The 24,572-nt window shown below is 30.0% G+C and overlaps 1 protein-coding gene across 4 annotated transcripts; it reads right to left on the bottom strand.

Moving 5' to 3' along the window:
• Positions 1-919: 919 nt before the first annotated feature.
• On the bottom strand, positions 920-23,404 carry LOC110632187 (probable LRR receptor-like serine/threonine-protein kinase At1g56140). 4 transcript variants are annotated; one of them, XM_058145703.1, is made up of 25 exons: positions 23,129-23,404; positions 21,623-21,773; positions 18,392-18,575; positions 14,995-15,066; positions 14,086-14,157; positions 13,131-13,202; positions 12,050-12,121; positions 11,862-11,933; positions 11,703-11,774; positions 11,516-11,587; positions 11,327-11,422; positions 11,177-11,248; positions 10,999-11,070; positions 10,781-10,846; positions 5,137-5,199; positions 4,612-4,656; positions 4,399-4,460; positions 3,680-4,059; positions 3,363-3,558; positions 3,121-3,282; positions 2,793-2,911; positions 2,423-2,633; positions 2,009-2,240; positions 1,657-1,807; positions 920-1,558 (listed from the first exon to the last, which is right to left on the bottom strand). In XM_058145703.1, the coding sequence occupies exons 1-25, from the start codon at positions 23,150-23,152 to the stop codon at positions 1,160-1,162; spliced, it is 3,189 nt and encodes a 1,062-aa protein (XP_058001686.1). In that variant the 5' UTR covers positions 23,153-23,404; the 3' UTR covers positions 920-1,159. The 4 variants fall into 4 exon arrangements, with proteins under 4 accessions (XP_058001686.1, XP_058001687.1, XP_021636368.2 ...); XM_058145704.1 differs by having other exon boundaries at positions 21,623-21,770; XM_021780676.2 differs by having other exon boundaries at positions 11,327-11,398; positions 23,129-23,403.
• Positions 23,405-24,572: the final 1,168 nt, after the last annotated feature.

Genomic DNA, 24,572 nt, shown 5'->3' with positions numbered 1-24,572 from the left:
ATCAGACTTCAAATTCGCTTCCTCTTGAGCTTCTTACATCCTTTTGCGTGCTGTAAATCTCTTGCATTTTTTTGCCAAGGAAATTAAAAAATAGAGAAAAAAAAACTCCTCTTTTCCTTTAAAATTAAACTTACTTTCACCCTTTTTCTCTTTTTTTAGTTTAGAAATTAGAATGGTAATTTAAAAAAAAAAAGTCAAAAAACAAACCTTATGAAAAGGGAAAAAAAATCATTTTCCTTCCAGTGTAAGTGTCATTGTTAGTAACTAATTTAATTAAAAGTATAATATAGTGTCATTGCTAATAACTAATTTAATTAAAAGTATAATATAAATGATATGTTAAATGCAAGATACAATCTTTTAATTAAGTAGCATCGTGTATTTACGCTTTACAATTTTTATCCACTTCCTTGCTATAAAGAAAAAAAAAAAGGCAAAAGTTTTCTATGATTATTTTGTTTTCAATTTCTCCTTTTCACCATTAGAATAAACCTTAAGAAAAGTTTTCTATGATTATTACAAAGTATTAGAGAAAAGATAGAAGTGGTGCCAATTGAAGATAAGTTGAGAGAAGGGAGATTGAGGTGGTTTGGTCATGTGAAGCATAGACATACGGAGGCTCCAGTTAGACAAGTAGAGCACATTAGGTTAGAGGATAGAAAGAAAAAAAAGGGTAGACCTAAATTGATGTGGAGGAGAGTAGTACAACATGATTTAGAAGCATTACACATTTCTGAGGATTTAACCCAAAATCGTTCAGAGTGGAGAAAGCGAATCCATATAGCCGACCTCAAATTTTTGGGATAAAGGCTTAGTTGAGTTGAGTTGAGTATCACAAAGTAAACTTTACTTTGTAATAAACAATGTTATACAAATTTTTAAGAAAGAAAATACCCTCTCTTCCTTTTCATTTCCCAACTTAAAAAAAAAAAAAATCCTCATTTCTTTTTCTAATTTACTAGACCTTGTACTTCAATATTTAGCCAAGGGCAATATGAATTATATGAAGTGATGGGAAGCTGATGTACAGGTCTTCTAAACAAAAGGAAAAAAAAAAAAGAAGGGGGGGGGGGGGGGGGGGGGGGGCCAATATGAAGCATCCTGGCCAAAAAAAATTGTATGGTATATAGCCTATAATCTCTAGCCGTGAACACACCACTTACCTTCCCTCCCCAACGAGGTCACTAACCCTTGGTTCTGTGATATTTAGTGGACTGTGTGCTGGATCAACCCCTAGATTAAGATTGATTGGCTTGTTATAATGGCTTTCATGTGTCTTGTTGCTGCTAATCTCAGATTCAGTATATGTTTTAGTATCAGAGTTTATATCCTTGAGATCCCAATCACTCAAGTAGCTTGGCTTTGCTGTAACAGGACTCACTTCAATGTCTCCAGCAAGCATTGCCACAACTCTTGACATTGTTGGCCGCGTTATTGGTGATGCCTGAGTACATAAGAGAGCGACTCCTATAACTCGAAGAGCTTCATCTTCATCAAAACCCATCAAACTTGGATCCACCAATGCCAAACTTTGGTTATTTTCATACAGAGTCCATGCCTACACACATATGGAGCATAGCAAGTTTAAAGAAGGTTACACCAAAAAAAAAAAAAAGTAGAAAGAGAGAAGAAGAAAGAAAACTTGTTTTTCTTTACCCATCCAAGAAGATATATCCTATTCTCAACCAAATTGTGTTCACAGTTTGGCATTCCGCTGAGGATCTCTAAAGCAAGAACACCAAAGCTAAAAACATCAGCTTTTTCTGTTAGATGTCCACGCATTGCATACTCCGGTGCCAAATAGCCACTGCAAGAAAATAAAGTTTCTCGTTAAACTTAATGTTATTGTGAAAACTTCTTCCAATTGTGTACAAATTATCAACCATTCAACTATAATCTTTGTTGTATTTATACACAGCTTGTTTTATATTATCCAAAGACATTATTGTAGCACAAATTTAATTAGAGCAATTAAGAATAATTCAAGGAAATGGTAAAATCCGATTACATGGTTCCTGCGACTCGAGTGCTTATGTGGCTTTTCTTGTCATCATACAACTTTGCTAATCCAAAATCAGATATCTTGGGGCAAAGTTCTGCATCAAGCAAAATGTTACTTGCTTTCACATCTCTGTGTACAATCCTTGGCCTTGACTCCTCATGGAGGTAAGCTAGCCCTCTAGCAGTTCCTAAGCATACATTAAAGCGTGTTGGCCAGTCGAGATGCAAGCTAGTTTTTCCTGCATAAGTAGCTGCAATCTTAATATATAATCTCACTGTACATTAATACCATTGCTTAGGCAAGCAAACACTGAAAAAAAGTTTTGTTTATTTCAATCCTTTAGATATTGTTAAGATCTCATTTCTATGGTTATAAAGTGTGCAAAGTAGACATCATTGTCCAATCAAAATATTTTCGTACCAAATATTGCTTGATCAACACTCTTGTTTTCAAGATATTCATAAACCAAGAGCCGTCTATTTCCTTCAATGCAGCATCCATGCAGTTTCACAAGATTGCGATGTTGAACTGCAGATATGATAGCAATCTCAGCTATGAATTCATTCTTCCCCTGGTTAGATGCTAGGGAGAGTTGCTTCACAGCTACTTCCCTTCCATCAGAAAGTGTACCCTATAAAGTACCAAAATTTAGTCACAAAGCATGTCTCTTCAGTGAATCAAAAAACTTATAATTGTTAAATGTCAAGCAATGATCAAGCATTCCATCATATATAATAATTTTGAGATATAAAGTACCTTGTATACAGGTCCATATTGAGATATAAAGTACCTTGTATACCGGTCCATATCCCCCCTCTCCTAGTTGATTTGAGGGACTAAAATCTTTTGTGGCCATTCTCAACTCTGCGTAAGTAAATGTATAAGGTCTATGGCCTATTCCAGAAAGCACTGCAAGTTGAAGCATGAAAAAAAAAAAAAAAAAAAAAATTCATCAGCTCAGGAAACCATAATTTTCCTAAAAAATCATTTCTGGGTGACATGTTAATTGGAATTCAGGGTTTGGCAATACAAAGTGATGAATTGTCTTTCCATGATAACCTATTTTCATGGATCCTCACATCTCAAATCAAAGACATAAGTGCGTTCAAAAATCCTACCTTCCTCATCTAACTTGCTTTGTCTTCTCCTGATGTAAAGAAATACAAATATCAGTACAAAGCTCATGATTCCAGCAGACACAGAAATACCAATAATCAAACCCGGCCTGCTCTTCTTCTTTGGAATATCTGGCGGTATTCCACTAACAGTTGGTCTAAAACCTGTGCAATGAATCCAATTAGCATTAGCAGTGAGCAAATATAAGCTGATTTTAAACGTATTAGATAAGAGTTTGTATTACCTGAAACAACACTTAGTGCTGAAATGATTGGTCCATAATAGCCTTGTACGGGTGTGCAGCAGGTCCCCTTACCCGCCCAAAACAAGTGAATTTCAAGATGGTTCCCAGAAACATTAGCAATAAAATGCTTTGTAATAGCTCTCTCAACTCCACCTACTTCCTCTGATATGTCAAAGTCCTTGTCCTGGCGAATTCCCTAGAAAATAAATGAAGAAAAACAAGAATGGAATTGTCATTAAATAAGCTGAATATCCAAATCGTCAATCATGGACTCTTTTCTTGCAAGAGTTCTAACTTGTCGTCTAAAATCAATCTACCTGAATATAGATGTCAAAAACACGCCTTCCAATGCTCTCCCAAACTCGAGAGCTTCTATGTTTAAGTGCTGTTTCCGCAAATAATAAGCTTATGTTGTAAAGCCCGTTTTCAAGACCTAGGCCATAGTATCTAATTGAACTAGGGGATACCCTTGAAGTCAGATAAAGTTCTGGAGTGTTGGTGCTGGCCACTTGTGACAAGGTATCTTCAATGTATGATGGATCCTGTCTATCAGCAAACAAACCCACAATGCTGACTGCCCATTTTTTACTTGTGATTACTTGGAATGATGCTGGGCCCATGGATGAATTTTCAGCCTCATACAATATGCCACCAGAACGCATCTCTGGGCCACCACATTTGATTGAAAAATTTGCATCTATAACATTTAACAATGGCAATGTTTTAGCTCCCAATTGGTGAAGCCATCCACAACACACAAGGGAACACATAATGCTGATACAAGGGGGTTAAAGAAAGTTAAACTCACCTCATGAGATTTTAGACATCAGATTTTTTAGTCATGTATGTCAATTTAGTGCTAGCTAGCTAAGAATTATAAAGGAACAAAATTGAAAATTTGTACAAAAATAAGGGTTCATGGGAGTATTATTTCGTTATATAATTTCTATTAGAAGCTAAATAATTGAGTGTGTGCTATTGAACTAAATAATAGAAATTTCTATTAGAAACTAAATAATTGAATAAAGAAGCTTACAACGTGGAGCATTCCTATTGCAAGGAAAATTTCTCTGTAGACAGTTCAATCCTGGCATCACACTGCATAAAAATTATTATTTTCTTATTTAGATTGAAAAATATAAATAAGAGTATTTTAAAGCATGTAAATAATATTGTAGAAGATTTGGAGATACCATGCACAATATTAGTTATGATGAAAGGCTAACTAAACAGGAGATTAATATTTCACCTTATGTTTGAGTTGTCAAACACGAAGTCGTTGGCTATTAAGTTCCTGCATAACTCCATGAAGTGATTACTCATACATGCCCATGGTAACACATAGAAAAGATAACAAAGATGATAACTCATGATGCATGTCTTGATGGGAGTTCAAGACCATCAAGACAGAAGTTAATAATTACAAGCAGGTTACCATAATATTGTACAAGCAAATTTACTTGCATTATTTAACAAGGAAAAATTATCAAAGTTTATGTTTCAACAATGACATGCATCTTCTTTGATTTTTTCTGTGTTCATGCAACTTCATGGTTGACATAAAAACTACTACGCATCAAAAAGGTTTTTATGTATGATGCTAATGCATCATTTTTATTTGGCTTAGTAGAGAAATTCACAATGCATCATTCACCATAATAGGAATGACAAACAAGGAATGTAATGTCATAACAATTCATAAAAGCTCAAAAGGATAGTGTTAAGTCTACAAAATAAAGATTAATAAGAAAGCAGCAGGATTTGTGAGACATACAATTGCATATTTGGGTTTACCCATGAAGGAAAAATTCCCGTAAGGTGATTGTAAGACAAATCTCTGCAAAAAAAAAAATAAATTAGTCGGGATTAGTAGGTATACAATATATCTAATATTATTGATTATCCTCTTTCAAAAAGAGTCCCTCATTTGCAATTGATGAATTAATTATGAGATATCCACTAATTTTGATTTCAAAAGGAGAATATAAAAATTATGAATGGCTTCAGGACATGTCCTCCGTAAATAACCTTTCCTTCTAAATTCAGGTGATAAACTCAACACCAATATGTAAAAATTTTCTCTTTTATTATACAAGAATTGCAGAAGAAGAAATATAGCTAGCGAAAAATAAGAGGTGAATGGATACTTATACAAGATTGTTACTGAAAGTCAATCACTATATTATTTTATCTGTATATTCTGTATTCTTATTTAGGATTTCTTCTTAATTAATAGAATACAATTATAGGAATCAATTGTATATATATACCCATGTACAGATTAATTGAAATTAAGAAGAATCATCTCTTTCTTCATGGTATCAGAGAAGGAATCTAAATTTGAAATTTCTTTCCCATCTGTTTCTGGACTGAAACCTACTGTTACCCTAGGTCATCTATCTAGAGTGACTATTTGTTCTCACCACTCAGCTCAGGAGAGTCCTTGGCCGCCGACCGACCGTCCCCTCTGATCCGGTCGTTGAAATCCAAGTGCATGAGGCTCACGCGCCCAACTCAGATTCTTGCCGTTTCTTCACTCACCGGCGCGTGGAGGAGCGTCCGCCGGCCGTTTCGACTCTGATCAGCATTGCCGGTGTCACCTCAACCCCCTCATTCCACCACTGTGTGTTGTTGCCTGGTCCAATACACCATTAAAGGACTTCTGAGGTTTGGCTCTTAGATCCTATTTCGGTATTTGCTTGATTTTTGATTTTGGGTTATTTTGCGGCTGTAAGCACTTTGGATTAGCGTTTCGGTTAGTTTTCTTTGTCTCAACAAATGGCAGACAATAAGAATGTTATTTCTAATGTGATTCCGGTGATGACTAAGATCAAGGAACACAAACTTAATGGTTTGAATTACCTGGAGTGGAGTAAGACTGTTAGGGTCTATTTGCGTAGCATTGATAAGGATAATCACCTTACTAAAGACCCACCTACTGATGATACACGGCAAACTTGGCTAAGGGAGGATGCTCAATTGTTTTTGCAGCTTCGGAACTCGATTCACAGTGAGGTAATTAGTTTAATTAATCACTGTGAATTTGTTAAGGAATTGATAGATTACTTAGATTTTCTGTATTTTGTAAAGGGAATATCTCCCGTATTTATGATGTTTGTAAGGCATTCTACCGAGCTGAGAAAGAGGATAAGTCTCTCACGGCTTATTTTATGGATTTTAAACAGGTATATGAGAAACTTAATGTATTATTGCCTTTTAGTCCTGATGTGAAAGTTCAACAGGCCTAACGGGAGCAACTGGCTGTTATGAGTTTTCTTGTAGGCTTTCCTTCAGAGTATGAGACTGCTAAATCTCATATTCTCTCCAGTTGTGAGATTTCCTCTTTGCATGAAACGTTAACACAGGTCCTTCGTACAGAGAGTACTCAATCATCCCAGCCTGCCAGTAGTGCTCTTATTAGCCACAATCCAAATGGACAACAGGATAATAGAAGAGGAAGTAGAGGAGGAATTACAGGCAACAGAGGTAATCAGCATAATGGGGAGGCTGGTTCTAATCAGGACTCAAGATGAGTCATTTGTTATTATTGCCATGAGCCTGGCCATACAAAATATAATTGTCCGCAAATTCAGAGGAAAAATCAGCGATCACAGATGGCAAATATGGCAGCAGAGGATTCTACAGTATCTTCCTCTGAGAAAACTATTTTGGTATCTGCAAAGGATTTTGCACAGTTTTTCCAGTATCAGGCATCTCTAAAGCCTATCAGTTCCCCTGTCACTGCTATCGCTGAGTCAGGTAAATCCACTACATGCCTTGTGTCTTCCTCATCCAAATGGGTTATTGATTCTAGTGTGACAGATCACATGATAGGTAATTCTAGTCTTCTATCTACTTTTCAGTCTAATCTCACTTCCTCTACTGTTACTTTAGCTAATGGTTCTACTTCTTGTGTCATGGGTTCTGGAACTGCGAACCCGACTTCGTCAATTTCTTTGTCATTTGTTTTGTGTCTACCAAAATTCTCTTTTAATATTTTTTCTGTTAGTAAACTTACTCATACCTTAAATTGTTCTGTTTTCTTTTTTCCTGACTAGTGTTTGTTTCAAGATCTTACGACGAAGCAGATTATTGGTAGAGTACGTGAGTCAGGTGGTCTCTACATTCTGGAAAATCATGTACCGCGGTCGCATGTTTGCTCTAGTACCTTAACACCTCTTGAAGCTCATTGTAGATTGGGCCATCCTTCTTTGTCTACCATGAAAAAGCTGTGTCCTCAATTTCAATCTTTATCAGTACTAGAATGTGAGTCGTGTCAGTTTGCAAAACATCATCGTTTGTCTTCTGTGTCTAGAGTCAATAAACGAGCTTCATCCCCTTTTGACTTAGTTCATTCTGATGTTTGGGGTCCTTGTTCTGTTACTTCTAAAATTGAATTTCGTTATTTTATTAGTTTTATTGATAATTACTCTCGTGTTACATGGTTATATTTAATGAAGAATCGTTCTAAGTTGTTTTCTATCTTTTGTGCCTTTTGTAATGAAATCAAAACTCAATTTAATATTGTTGTGCGCATATTAAGAAGTGACAATGCCAAAAAATATTTTTCAGTACTATTTCAGTCTTATATAACACAAAATGGCATTCTTCATCAGTCTTCCTGTGTTATACCTCATCCCAAAATGGCGTGGCCAAAAGAAAAAATCGGCATCTTCTTGAAGTAGCTCGTGCTCTTCTTTTTCATATGAAAGTTTCTAAACTCTTTTGGGCAGATGCAGTTTCTACGGCATGTTTTTTGATCAATCATATGCCTTCTTCTGTCCTTAATGGGGATATTTCTTATACTGCTTTATTTCCTACAAAATCTTTGTTCCCTATTGAACCCCGTATTTTTTGTTGTACCTGTTTTGTGCGTAATGTTCGTCCACAGGTTACTAAATTGGATCCGAAGTCTCTCAAATGTGTCTTCCTTGGGTATTCCCGACTCCAAAAAGGGTACCGTTGTTTTTCTCCTACTCTTAATCGTTATCTTGTTTCTGCAGATATCACATTTTTTTAGTTTACTCCATTCTTTCCTTAATCATCTGTGTATGAGAGTCAGGGGTAAGAGGATGATCTCTTAATATATACTGTCCAACCAATGTCTAGTCCTCTCCCACACCTGTTTCTTCTGTCTCTAGACCTACTTGACCTCCCGTTGTTCATGTTTATTCCAAGATATTGGAGATTCCTGACTCAGATCCTCCACCAGCTACTTCGTTGGAATATCCTGTACCTCATACTAATCATGATTCTGACCTAGACTTACCCATTGCTCTTCGTAAAGATAAGCGTTCAGGCACTTACCCTATCTATTCTTTTGTTTCTTATAATCAATTGTCTTCTTGTTCTCGGTGTTTTATTACTTCTTTAGACTCTATTCCTATCCCTAATAATGTTGGTGAGGCACTGTCTCATCCTAGCTAGTGTGCTGCTATAAAAGAGGAAATGGAGGCTTTAGATGCTAATGGTACATGGGAACTGTTGCCTTTACCCACTAGTAAGAAAGCTATTGGTTGCAAATGGGTATTTACAGTAAATGTAAATCCTGATGGTTCTGTAGCTAGGTTAAAAGCACGCCTTGTGGCAAAAGGATATGCTCAGACATATGGGGTTGATTACTCTGACACTTTTTCTCCTGTAGCTAAACTTACTTCTGTTGTTCTTACATATGATTGGCCCCTGCACCAATTGAATATCAAGAATGCTTTCCTTCATGGTGATCTTTAAGAGGAGGTGTATATGGAGCAACCACCTGGGTTTGTTGCTCAGAGGGAGTTGGGTAAAGTTTGTAGGCTTCGGAAATCTCTTTATGGCTTGAAACAAAGTCCTAGGGCCTGGTTTGGGAGATTCAGTGAAGCAGTACAGGAATTTAGTATGCAAAAGAGTAAGTGTGATCACTCAGTATTTTATAGGCAATCTGAAGCTGGTCTAATTCTCCTGGTAGTATATATGGATGACATTGTCATCACTGGGAGTGACTCTGCAGGTATTTCATCTCTTAAAACCTTCCTCCAAACCCAGTTTCAGACAAAAAACTTGGGATTGTTAAAGTATTTCTTGGATATTAAAGTTATAAGAAGTAAGAAGGGTATTTTCTTGTCTCAAAGAAAATATGTTCTCGATCTATTGATAGAGACAGAAAAATTAGGTGCTAAGCCTTGCAGTGCACCAATGACTCCAAATTTACAACTGTTAGCAGGGGATAGTGAGTTGTTTGAAGATCCAGAGAGACACAGGAGATTGGTAGGAAAATTGAACTACCTTACAGTCACTCGTCCTGACATTACTTATGCCGTTAGTGTGGCAAGTCAATTTATGTCTTCCCCAACTATTGCTCATTAGGAAGCCTTGGGACAAATCTTGTGTTATCTGAAGGGCGCTCCAGGAAGAGGTTTGTTATATGGTAATCATGGGCATTTGAATGTTGAATGTTTTTCAGATGCCAACTGGGCTGGATCTACGGTTGACAGGAGGTCAACTACTGGATATTGCATTTTTGTTGGAAGAAATTTGGTGTTTTGGAGAAGCAAGAAGCAGAGTATAGTTTCTTGATCTAGTGCTGAATCGGAATACAGAGCCATGGCACAATTAGTACGTGAGGTAATGTGGATACTTCAATTACTAGATGAGACAGATTTTAAGACCTCCCTGCCTGCGAAATTGTGGTGTGATAATCAAGCTGCTCTCCATATTGCTTCTAATCCGGTGTTTCATGAGTGGACCAAATATATTGAGATTGACTGTCACTTTGTTCGTGAAAAGATTCAACAACAAATCATCTCAATATGACACATCAAAACTGAAGAGCAGTTAGGAGATATTTTCACAAAAGCTCTGAATGGAGCTAGGATTGACTAAATTTGTAACAAGTTGGGCATGATTAACATCTATGCTCCAACTTGAGGGGGAGTGTTATCGAAAGTCAATCACTATATTATTTCTCTGTATATTTTGTATTCCTATTTAGGATTTCTTCCTAATTAGTAGAACACAATTATAAGAATCAATTGTGTATATATATACCCATGTACAGATTAATTGAAATTAAGGAGAATCATCTCTTTCTTCAAAGGTAAATAAAAAAAGAATATATTTGCAGAAGTTTCTAAAGCTGTGAAACACCCTCTTGCTCAACATAATATACCCACAATTAAAATAGACAAAACATATAACCGGAGTTGTATAATTCAAACTGATAGATTTAGGAGTTTATGTTGAAGTCGAGATCCTTAAAGATTTAATTGAAAATTTTATAAAGATCTAGAAAAAGCACAAACAAACAAGCCACACAAAGAGAGATTGAAGGAGAGGGAGGGAAGGGAATGAGGTCATGTTGGTATAATTTGCATTAGATGTCATTACTAAGGAAATGCAAATACATTCAATATGGCATCTTCGTAGGCATGAGAACTTACATAGTTTGAAGAGAGTCACTTTTTTGGTTCGGAATGGTTCCAGATAGACTATTGTTTCCAAGAAACCTGGTGATATCATAATGTCATGGAAGATAGCACTATGAAAACCAATCAATGTGAAGTGAATAGTAAGAGTATAAAACACCTACATAACAGAACTTAACATTTATAACATATGATCTTAAAGCAATAAAGACAACAGGTTATATGATATTTACAAGTACTCAAGGGAACTCAAACTGAACAAAGCGCTTGGAATTTCTCCTGTCAAGTTGTTGAAGCTTAAATCCCTACAAAGCATATGACGAATAATAATAATATTAATAACAACAACAATAACAACAACTAAAGACATATGGGAACTTCAAGATTGAATTTGGAAGTCATTTAACTTACAATATTTTTAAGGTTTGGTATTCTCCAATGTTAAGTGGAATAGTACCGGTGATCAATGCATTCCTCAAAATCCTTCGGATAAAAAGTGATCAATCAGTATAAAGATGATGTAAAGGGATGGTTATAGGAACCAGGAACTTATTAACTTACAAGTCAGTTAAGTTCTTCAAATTCTTCACAAAATCAAGAGTAGAGCTGACATTATGTAAATCACCAAGTCTTCTGCATGGTTTTGTGCTCATATTACTGAAACTGGCTTTCTTTTTGATGTAGACATATAAGAATATGTGCACTTGTGTGCATGTTTGTATGAGAGAGAAACATAGATAAATTACTCACAAAGTGGTCAATGAGACCAATTGAGAAAAGCTCGATGGTATTGGACCTTCAAAAGAATTCCCCTGTAATCTCCTGAGGGAAAATTAGAAACTAATGAACAAAATCATTATTTCTTGTACGCATATAACTACTATTAGCTATTCAAAATATAAACCAAGTTTGAAAAACCATATATATAAGAATTTACAATGTTGTAAGCTCTGTCCAATTCCCAATGAAGTCTGGTATCTTGCCAGTGAAAGGATTATCAAATGCCCACCTGTATACAGACAAGTCATGGTAAAGTCATGTACGTGCAGATAAAAGAATAAAAAAATTAAAGAGATAAAGAATGAGTTTTCCTTACAAGATTCTCATCCTTCTGAGGTTGGCAAATGTTGAGGGAATTTCACCACTTAATCCACAGCTATTAATATATCTGTAAAAATTCACAAATCAAATTTTCTTAATCTCACATGATATAAATACTGAAAGATTTGCTAACATGGATATATGTTGCAAAACAAAGGTAGGAAGTTGGAATTTGGAAGTTACATCTGCTCAAGTTTGACTAAGTTACCGATTTCTGGAGGTAGAGTCCCAGAGAAATTGTTTACACCAAGGGACCTATTTCTCATATATCCACAGAAGAACACAATGACAAGTTTAGTACTATTCAAACTAATAACAGATACTGCACATATATGAAGTATGCATTCAAGAAGTTCAGTAATCTCTTGGAATCAAATCAGTAACACAGCAAGCTATTGTTGCAAACGCCTAAGAAAGCAATGATTTTTCAAAAATAAGAGCAGCAGTAACTCCAATATCTACAACCTCTATGGCGAAACTACAAACATCTAACAAGCATAATTATGTAGCCAAATAATTTACCACCAAATGGGGAGAATGACCTTTGAAAACAAAATGATACAAGCCATGGTCACAACATTTGATAGCAACAAACCAAAACCAATTGATTAAAGACCATAAAAAAGAAAAGGGAAATTGCAATTGCAATTGCCCATTAAAGGCCATAAAGAGCAATGTATGCCATAAATCATATAATATCAATGTTTACAACATTCCCAAACTTTTAAATATTCCTATCAAGCCACTGTAGAAAATATTACAAGTTTAATATCCATTAAAAACTTGTCATTTTCATATGGAGAAAAATTGCAATTCTAAACTTATTACAAAATTGCTTTAAACTCACCATTTAAAAGAGTTCCTACAAATACTTTAAAACAAATAATTATGAAAATATTTATAAAAGGTAGAAAAGATTTATAAAATTTATTGGGAGGGTTAAAACATCGTGTTTCTATTTATTCTTATATATGAAGTGACCACTGACACATTAATTTCTGATACACAAGTGTAATAATAAATTAGTGATAAAATAAGTGAGAATAAAAAAAGAGAAACTTAAAATAATTACAATTTTTAAATATTAATAATAAAGTTAAATAAAAAAAAATATTCATATAACTAAATCCAATTAGTTTAAAATTAAGAATTACTTGTTATTATTGTTTATTTCATGAATAAGACAAATCTCAAACATGAAAGAAAATGGATATGGATATGATATTTTCACAAAAAAGAAATCGATTTTTTATTTCAATCTTACAGCAAAGTTAGATCTTTCAAGTTTCCAAGTTCCTTCGGGATCGTCCCAGAAAATGCATTGTGAGCAATTGACCTAGTCACATATGAAACAAAATAATGTCAACCAATTATTAAAAAAAAAATCCAACTTTTATCAATTTTTAAATTTTATCAATTTTATCCATATTTTTAAAATAGTGTTAAAACTTTACCGTTCGTATTATTTTATCAATAAATTAAATTCATGTGTAAAATAAAATCATCTTATATAAATATATAAAGTCACATCAACATTTTGGTAGGGGAAAAGAGTCATCAAACAAGCGTTTGTTACAATTTTTTTTTTTTTAGAAAAAGCCACATTTATCCATACACAAGTACAATAGTAAAATTATTATTAATTCAAAAATCGTATCAACATTTTTTTTTTTTTACATATTTAGTATAATTAATCATGATAAATAGCTTAGGTCTTTTTATTGTGACAAGTCAAATTATAATACTCATCTGAAAGTAATATAAGGGTCATCAGTGTAAAAGCATCTCACACTTACGAGTTTAAGGGAGGGTTGATATACATAGCCTTACCGGTACTTTTTAGAGACTATTTTCATAACTTTACCTTTAAGTCACAAATGCAGTAACTTTACCGTTACACTAAAACCACCTTCTAATCATCTAAAACTAGTTAATGATAATAAATTAAAAAGAAAAAGTGTAAACTTTAGATTATAACAACTACTTAAAACATTATTGCTACATTATTTTACATATTATTAGATTGCAATAAAATAATAATGTTAATATATGAATAGAAAAGTTCATTCTGGCATTTATACTTTTTTAAAAAAATTCTAATTATATGCACTAAGAGCATTTAGTTGATGTAATTGCATAGTGGCATTTAATTTGATTGCTAGATCATGAAGGAAAGCTAGATATTTAAATAATGTTCTTGCAAGAAATGATGTACTTACAAACCCCTTAATGCAGTTAAATTTCCAATAAATGCAGGCAACGGACCCGTGAAATAATTTTTGTCAATTTTCCTGCAAAATTTATCAAATATAAGATAAAAATAAATTTAATTTTTTAACCTCATGGAAAGAATATTATCAAAACCCCATAAATTTAAGTTTAAAATGAAATTATGATCAAAATAATTTAATTAAATTGAGAATTTATAAATGACTTCAAAGAGTTGAAAATTTATTAAAAAAAATTATAGAAATAACTGTTAAGAAAATGGACCGAACATAATTTTACCTCAAAAGATAACTGGAAGAGGTTTGTTTAAATATTATATTTAGCAAATACCTAATCTAAAATATGTGAGACAACACAGTCCCTTATACCCGGGTATGAACATTTAAAGCATGAAATTTGTTAGCAAACACATCTTCAGGTTGCCCAACCAGTAAATGTGCTTGCTTTTGGGGTAGAGTTAAATTCGGTTCATTTTCTTCACATAGTATTAGATAAATGACTCAACATTGAAGTAAGATAAGCTCTGATAGCATGTGAGAAAATGTATTGATTTTAACTCCACTCCAAAAGTTAACTAAAAAAAATGAGGTTTATATAAATATTATATTTAGCAAAAATACCTTATTTTACACTAATGTGGAACAATAATAATCTTGATAATTTTTTTTTTAGAGAAATGAAATAAGCTTAGTAATTTCAATGACCTAAAATAAAATTTCAATGGTTAACTCTTTCGATCACACTGTATAATTTGGAACTAAGATTTCACCCAAAATAATTCTAAAAAAAATACTAACTAAACCTATCCAACCCCTACTAGAAAATTTATTTATTTTTAATTGAGATTCTTAAATGTGAAAATCATAAACAAAATGAGAAGTGCAAAAAGAATTCCTTACAGAAAAATTAGTTTTTTCAAAACTAGAATTTCTTCCGGAATCACTCCTTGTCTGTTCAAATCATACACTCTCCTGAAAAATAGTTAAAAAAATAAAAGAATTAATCAGAAAAAATTTTACCGAGCATTAATATAAAATTGAGAGGGTTAATATAAATGTTTGAATTGCAACATTAAAGCGACTTGCTATTTTGATGTATGAGCAACTTTGACTTTGTTTGGTATTGTTGTTAGAACTGCTATTTAGAAAAATATTTTTTTTAATTATGTTAGTTAAAGAGTATTAAAAAATCATTTAAAATTAAATTTGATAAGTTTTAATCATAAGAACACTAAAATAATAAAATAATTTTTTGTAAACTATTTTTTAATAGTATATAAAATGGCTTTTTTCTATAAAAAAAAAAACAATTTTAACCATCCAACCTCAATACCAAACAGGCACTTAATCATTTATAAACTTATATTAATACTGAATTAAAATATAATTTGATCAGTACTCTACCCACATTTAACAATTAATTTAAGGTTATTAAAATTCCCATTATAATTATAAAGTTTTAAATTAAAATCTCAAGTAAAATTAAATAAATAAATAAATATTCTTTCCAATGAATAATATATTAAAGAAGAAAGAAATCTACATAGGCATGGGATTGATTGAAGCACATATATAATACTAGATAATTAGGCTCTTATATATATATATATATATATATATATATATATATATATATATATATATAAATCCAAGTCCAATTGGAATTAGGAAGTATAATTAATTTCGGAAGTATAATTAGTTTTGGAAATTTAGTAGAGTTTAAATTATGAAGTTTGATAATTAGAGTCCTAAAAGGACAAGATTTTAGTAACCTATATATGTGAACATTATATCGAAGGTATAGCAAAGCCCACAAAGTGGAGAGGCGTGTTGAATTTCGTAAGTTTTGTTTGAGTGATTTTGAAGGTGAGAAAAATAATTAGTGGTTGTAATTATTTTTCCTTGATAGTGAATTTATTTAGTGGAGTAGGCTTACGCCGAATCACGGTGTTCTTTATTTTGTGTGAATGTGATTTTTCACAACAAGTGGTATTAGAGCCAGGTTCGAGATGTCAAAGATGGCAAGCACAAAATTTGAGGTGGAACCGTTCAATGGAAAAAATAATTTCAGTTTATGGAAAAACACTGTGAAATATGTCCTTATACAACAAGGATTAATTAAAGCATTCAATAAAAAGAAACCAGCGATCATTAAAGATGATGAATGGGAGGAGCTTCAACAAAAGGCTGTGAGTACCATTAGATTGACGTTACCCCCAGATGTGAAATACAATGTCTTGAAAGAAACCTTGCCTGTTGTTTTGTGGAAGAAATTGGAGAGTCTGTATATGTCAAAATCACTCACAAATCATTTGTACTTGAAGAAGGAGCTATACCAACTCAGAATGGATGAAAGTACTGATGTGAGGGATCATATTAATATTTTTAATAAATTAATTACCCAATTGGCTAGTGTTGGTGTGAAGGTTGATGAAGAAGATAAAGCCTTCTTGCTTTTAACCTCTCTCCCACACTCTTATAAAAGCTTGGTGACAACTCTAACAGTTGGGAAGGAGACTTTGAAGGTGGAGGAAGTTACCGCAGTTATCTTAGATGATGAGAAGTTCAAGAAGACAGGTAGTAGCGATGAAGGTGGAGATTTTGTTACTAGTTTCACTCGTGGTAAAAGCAATTAACGTGGAAATAATTGGAGAAGGAATAGTAGATTGAGTTCGAAAACACGAGTAGACCATGAAGATAGAGAATGCTACTACTGTCATGAGAAAGGCTACATTCAATACCATTGTATGAAGATGAAGGAAGATCTTGTAGAGTTTAAACAATTCAAAAGGAGTCGCGGAAAAGAAAAAGAAGGAATTGCTGCAATTGCAATGGATGATGATATTGATAGTGAATGTTTGAATGTGGATGATAATAAGAAAAAGGCAAAAGATTCATTACAAGATGAGTGATTAAAGATGAGTGATTAATGAATTCTGCTTGCCCATTCCATATTTGCTTAAAAAATGAGTGGTTTGATGTGATTAAAAAAAAGAAAGGAGAAAAAGTGAAGTTAGCCAATGAGAACAAGACAGAAATTGAAGGTATTGGAAGAGTGAAAATCAAGCTGCATGGTGATCAAGTAAAAGTGTCGATGAAGTGAGATATGTTTCTAAATTTGAAAGGAAATTAATTTCCTTGGGTAAATTGGATTCTTTGGGTTATGGGTATTCAATTCATTATGGAATCATGAGAGTTAGCCGAGATGCTCTTGTGATCATAAAGAGTGAGAAGAATGGTACAAAGAATCTCTACAAATTGGAAGGAAGCACATTGATTGGAAGAATACAAGTGGAAGCAAGAGGCAATATCAACAATCAAGAGTATAAGAAAGTACCCAAGAGAAAATTGACTTTTGCACAAATTGTGAAGACTAATTCCATTTGACTTGGAGGTGGAGATTGTTAGAGTCCAAGTCCAATTGGAATTGGGAAGTATAATTAATTTAGGAAGTATAATTAGTTTATGAAATTTAATAGAATTTAAATTATGAAGTTTAATAATTAGAGTACTAAAAAGACTAAATTTTAGTGGCCTATATATATGAATAGTTGATTGGCCATTATATGGAAGGTATGGTAGAGAGCCCACAAAGTGGAGAGATGTGTTGAATTCCATGAATTTTGTTTGAGTGATTTTGAGGGTCAGAAAAATAATTAGTAATTGTAATTATTTTTCCTTGATTGTGGATTTATTTGGTAGAGTAGGCTTACACCGAGCCAAGTTAAAATTTGTGTTCTTTATTTTGTGTGAGTGTGATTTTTGACAACATATATATATATATATATATATATATATATATATATTACATTGAATTTTCACAAATGCAATTCCTTTTTTTTTTTGAGTTCGTTCCTAGTTTCCAAACAATTTAAAATAAAAAATAGGAATTAAATTTTACAATAGGTTAAAAATTAAAATAACCAGAACAAAATAGATCAAAATTTAAAAAATAAAATTTCAATATTTTTTAAATAATTTAATATTTAATTTATATGGAGAATTGAGAGAGTGAATACTTAAATTCAGCATTTATCAAATAAGTGATACACCTTTGACTACTAAATCAAATCAAGTTAGGCGAATATTGACAAATATTTTAAATGAATTTTTTGCTGATATGAATTACAATTAAGAAAAGGTAATTAAAAAAGAAACAAAAAATTTCAATTTGATATTATGGATACCGTAATTATGATTGCAAGGATTAAGTTTAAATCTTGATTAGAATGTATTAATAAATAAAAAAATAAACAAAAAGCAATAAGAAAGGGAAAAAGCAGAAAAGGAGACATACAATCGAATGATGTGGCAGGTAGTACCATCATTGTAGGTGCAATCGCATTTGATGGCTGGATTGTTGCCAACAGCTTCAAAATCTGATTGGTCAATGGCAGTTCCAGTGCATGGCTCTCCACTTATATTCCACAGTGCCACCGATTGTGTATCCCATTGCTGGAATATCGAGTTTAGAGCCCTCACTGTCTCACCATATACATACAAACAAAAGACTTTAAAACACATATATTTATATTTTAAAAAAAAAACATATTTATTTATTTTTTTATAAAATTTTTTAAGTCATTTTATAAATTTATTTAATATTATTATTTAAAAATTATTTCTTTAAATATTTCAATTAAAAATATTAAAATTATTTTAAAATTAAATTCATATCTTATTAAAAAATTTTAAAATAATTAAATAATATCTTCAAACTATTTTTCTTAATAATATTTTTTTTCTCCCACAAAATAAGCATCAACTTTGATATTAAATAAATTTTATTATATTTATGGTAAACATAATATCTTCAACCAATTAATTTCACCTCAACCTATTTGAATTAAAGCGATTAATGACTCATTTTAATTCGTACAAATGAAAAGAACCTAATAATTTATAAAATTGAAGATTCAGTTAATAATCAATCTAATGATTTTTACGACTCACTCTAAAACTGATCAATTTGAATATAAATATAAATTATTTGACTAAAACACTAAATGAATAAAAATATTTTTCGAAAAAAATTAAAATTTGGATCCAAAATAATTAACCATTCACAAATTGACTCAAAATCCTTTATGCATAAGGACTTATCAGTAATCAAAATCAACTAGCAGTTGAAAATACTCAACTTAACCCATTAAAAAAAATTAGACTCAAATTAATCCATAACTCAAAATAGTTCGAACTCCTCACTAATACACTTTTACTTTCTGGAAATTTAACATACCAACCAACTATATTCAAACCATATTTCTCAAAAAATAACTTACCTACAAATGTACTTTTTAAAAAATGTACTTCTTAAAAATAAACTATTTTATACCACATGAGCCCTAAAATCTCTTATAACCTACTAATCATCTAAAACCTCTCATCAATACGAATTTTAAACAACTTTCCCACCTTTTAAAGCATTTTATCATGTACATGAAAAAGTAGAGATATAATATATAAATTCTGAAAACATAACATTCCTGCTGCCCCAAAATTAAATATTAGTTGAATAGGGTAAAGAAATCTTAGTAGTATATTGAATGAATGACTTACTTTTCCTCATACTAAGAAGATGAATTTAGCGCTTTACATGAAATGTTTTATGTGGTATTATATAATTTAGGGTGAGATGAATTTACATCGTGTAGAGAGCGGTCACATGTAAGATCTATATAGCTAATTCCAACAAATTTAAACTAAATTGGTAATGTTATTATTGTAAGTTAAATGATTTTTCATAGAATTTTTTATTTTTCTATTGTTAGAAAGATTCGTTTCAAAAAATACTTTTAGAAATTAACCATTACTTTTACTGTAGTTATACATGCAAACTAAATTTTGAGTCAGTAAGATAATTAAAACTTTATCATATAAATATGAATTAAATTAAATTTCCATTAATTTTATTTTATATGAAAAAGTAAGCAAATTCAATACATATATACACATTCAATCAAGAAACGACTGACTAAAAATTTTAATTGAACTATTGTAATCAAGCCAACAATATGAATAATTTAGATTTCTTTAAGTTAATGAAATGGAATAAAATAATTATTTCATCATGAATTATTAATCTTTATTTAAATTTATAATTATTTTATAATTTAAATTATTCATTAAATAATAAAAATACAATAATTATCATATAATTTTTTAAAATTATTGGTAATATTTCTCTATTTTATCCCTATTAAATCAAACAAATATTTAAAGTTTCAAACATTCAACGATCCTTTGGAGAGAAATTAAGCCAACGATTTTAATAATTGAACAGTGTCAACATTACCATTTTCTCGAAATGACCATTAAAATAAAAGAAAAACTACCAAATTCTATGATATTTCCACTGGCCTTGGCTACCATATTTGAAAAGCCGCATTATTATTACTATTATTATTATTATTATTATTATTATTATTATTATTATTATTTTGAGATAAGTGCCATTATTGTTATTAACATGCAAGGAAAGAGGAGAATATGCACGTGATAATGTACTTTGTACTGTATATTTACGTGGCGGTCTAGTGGGGTAGGTGGAATTTAATGTTATCATCTTAATTTCATGTTTTAAAAAGAGTTTGAATTTTATAGAGTATTTTTATAATTTAATTTTTATTTTTCTAAAAATAAATTAATTTTAAAATATATTTTTATTAATAAAATAATTTTTATTAAAATAATTATATAAAAAAAATAAATTAAAATAATCAATTCAAATGAAAGAATTAAATTATTATAAATATTAAAATAATTAAAGGTGATAAATTAAATTATTATATTTTTTAAAAATGTTAATAGAATAATCTTTTTATTAATAAAAATATATTTTAATTTATATTAAAAAATTTATATGTAAAAATTATTTTTTATAAAAATTAATTTTAATAAATATATTTTTATAAAAATATTTTTTATTATTTAATTATAATATTAAATTAAAATTATATATTTATATACAAGTCTTATCATATTTTAATAAAATTATTAAAAATTAAAAAAAAACTTAATTTTCTTTCTAAAAAAATTTTTCATGGATTAATTTTTTAAATATTTTAAATATTAAAAAATATTAAATAAATCGAGTTTATTGATTAATTTATTTCTCATATAAATTACTCTGCTTTCAAAAAATCATATATATATATATATATATATATATATATATATATATATATATATATATATATATATTCTTTTGTTATTATTCTACATGAAATTGTTCTATCTTTAATCTAATTATAATACTTGATTATGGTTTTCAAATATATTTCCAGAAATTAAAATACATAATAGAAAACTGAACTCACTTTTATTTTCTCATCCTCAATCGATTAAAAAGACATGAAATTATGAGAAATTATAATAATAAAGGAAGTGGATCTCAAGGAGTGAGATTCACAGTGAAATCTACTCCTTGCGAAAGCTTGGCGCACATGCGCTGGGCACATATGTAATAAATTTTCTGAAATTTTCGGCAAACTTAGAGAGAAGAAATCGAGTACGAGAAAGTACTTACCTTCATCTGGATCTGTAGTAGCATTTTGAGCACCGGAAATGTGAAGTTGAGAGGAAAAGATGAAGTAGATACAACAGAAGACCACTGAAGAAGGTTGCAGCAGCTTCACACTCGAATCCATAATCCTCTCATCTCTGTCTCTGTCTCTCTGCTATTTACACAAGGAGCAAAACATCTACTCCTCTGCTTTAAAATAAAAGAAAAGCTACCAAATTCTATGATATTCCTACTGACCTTCGCTACAATAATTGAAAAGTCGCATTATTATGACTATTATTCTGAGACAGGTGGCATTATTATTATTAGAAAGAGGAGAATATGCACGTCATAATGTACTTTGTATTGCATATCTATGTCGTGGTCTAGTGGGGGTCGGTGGAACTTAATGAATATCATCTTAATCTCATATTTTAAAAAGAGTTTGAATTTTATAGAGTATTTTTATAATTTAATTTTTTATTTTTTAAAAATAAATTAATTTTATAATATATTTTTATTAATAAATAATTTTTTTATTAAAATAATCACAAGTAAACAATAAATTAAAATAATAAGAATGAAATTATTAAAATTTTAAAATAATTAAAGGTGATAAATTAAATTATTATAATTTTTTTTATAAATTTTAATAAAATATCTATAATAATCACAAGTAAACAATAAATTATAATAATAAGAATGAAATTATTAAAATTTTAAAATAATTAAAGGTGATAAATTAAATTATTATAATTTTTTTTATAAATTTTAATAAAATATCTATTTATTTATATGAATATATTTTAATTTTAATTTAATTAAAAAAATAATTTATATATAAAAAATATTTTTTTATAATATATTTTTTATAAAATACTTTTTATTATTTAATTTTAACATTAAATTAATTAGATATTTTTATATCACTCTAATAAAATTATTAAAATTTAAAAAATTAACTTTATTTTTTTAATGAAAAATATTTTTTATTAATTTATTTTTTAAATATTTAAACACTAAAAATATTAAATAAATCGAGTTTTATAAATTAGTTTATTACACATAAGAATAGAGAAATTAATGTTGATTTTTATACTAAATTATAAATTACTCTGCTTTCAAAAAATTATATATATATATATATATATATATATATATATATATATATATATATATATATATATATATATATATATATATATATATATATATACTACATGAAATTGTTCTACCTTAAATCTAATTATAACATTTGATTATGGGTTTTCAAATATATCTCCAGAAATTAAAATACATAACAGAAAACAGAACTCGCTCTTGTTTTCCCATCTTCAATCGATCAAAAAGAGTTGAAATTATGTGAAATTATAACAATATAATATAGGAAGTGGATTTAAGTAGTGAGATTCACGTTGAAATCTACTCCTTGCAAAAACCTGGCGCACATGCGCTGGGCACATATGTAATAACTTTTCTGAAATTACTGGCAAACTAGAGAGAAGAGATCGAGTGCGAGAGGGTACCTACCTTCATCTGGGTCTGCAGTAGCATTCGGAGCACCAGAGGCGTGAAGTTGATAGAAAAAGATGAAGTAGATACAACACAACACTGAAGAAGGTTGCAGCAGCTTCGCAATCGAATCAATAATCCTCTCTGTCTCTGTTTCTGTCCCTCTGCTCTTTACACAAGGGATAAGACATCTACTCCTTTGCTTTAATGGCAAGATTCCATCGTCATCCGTACCTAATCTGTTTTTATTTCTAATTGTAATTATTATTTTTCAAAGTGAGAGGACGAAAGAGCTTAAAATGCTTTTGTTTCTCATAATTATATCAAATTTTTATTTATACATATATAGAGCTAAACCTTAAAAAATATTGAAAGTCACCTTATCTGAAAGGTCTACGCCTTAGCTTTCAAGATCATGGAATCATATATAAGCTTTAAAAAAAATTTATTTATTTATTTATAATATTTTTTAATTTATTAATTATGTTTATAAGTTGAAAAAATTATGGTGAAGGACGTTTTGATATTGCTCTCATTCAATTTTTAAAATCCTATTTAATATTATTTTTAATTATTTTAATAATAAATATATATATAAATTTTTCTTCATTAAATATATTAACTATATATAATATCTAAAAGTCATTTTAATTAAACCCGTTTTAAAAATACTAAGTGATTATGAGATCAAAATTTAAAGCTAAATGGTATATTTCTTTTATCATATATAAAAATAGTATATATTAAAGGAATATTTAAAAATAATTAATCATTTAATAAATAAATTTTAATTTAATTTTAATAAATATATAATTATTTAAAATTTTAATACATATTTAAATTATATTTAACATTATTAATTAAAATTTTCATTATTAATAAAATTTTATATTCTAATTTAGAAATATAAAAAATAAATATTAAATTATATTATCAAATAAAATAATAGATAATTTGTATAACGCACAAACAAAATGAATTATTAATAATTAAGCCTTGTCCCGATAGACTAGACTACAATTAGATACATTTTAATTTATTTTCAAATTAAAATTAAAATTAAAATTATCATTTAATTTTTTTTTAAAAAATAATTATTAAATTTAATAAAAATTAAAATTAAAATCAAGTCAAATTAAATTTAAATTAAAGAAAATCCTATACTATTTAATTTCTCACCTTAATTCTTTTAAGTCAAAATCATCGATTCAAATTTGAGACCAACTCAGGCCGGCTGATGGCCACCCCTATCCTGTGTTGAATGGACAAGGTTGGCCGCCAATTATAATAATTGCCATGGTAACTAGTATTTGAACGTGGTCCAAGTTGACGGCTTGTCTGTTTGTAATCAATATCTGCCATCCTTTGGTTTGTTTCCCTATTCATACTTAAAAAAACTAAAAAAATATATATATAACGTTTAAAATTTAACAAAATCAATAATTTACACTCTACTTTTAAA

Source organism: Hevea brasiliensis, chromosome 4 (genome assembly GCF_030052815.1).
Source record: "Hevea brasiliensis isolate MT/VB/25A 57/8 chromosome 4, ASM3005281v1, whole genome shotgun sequence".
NCBI lineage: Eukaryota > Viridiplantae > Streptophyta > Magnoliopsida > Malpighiales > Euphorbiaceae > Hevea > Hevea brasiliensis.
The sequence above is the reverse complement of the archived record's forward strand: the minus strand, read 5'-3'. Positions and strand labels throughout refer to the sequence as shown.

Bases quoted from the DNA above. Each gene is read 5' to 3' on its own strand.
- LOC110632187 (XM_058145703.1), bottom strand. From the start codon at position 23,152: ATGCTACTGCAGACCCAGATGAAG. The intron at 14,158-14,994 runs GTAAGGAATTCT...TAAATTTTGCAG, and splicing joins TTGAAAAAACTAATTTTTCT to GAAAATTGACAAAAATTATT. The intron at 11,588-11,702 runs GTAAATTCTTAT...ATTTTCCCTCAG, and splicing joins TGGACAGAGCTTACAACATT to GAGATTACAGGGGAATTCTT.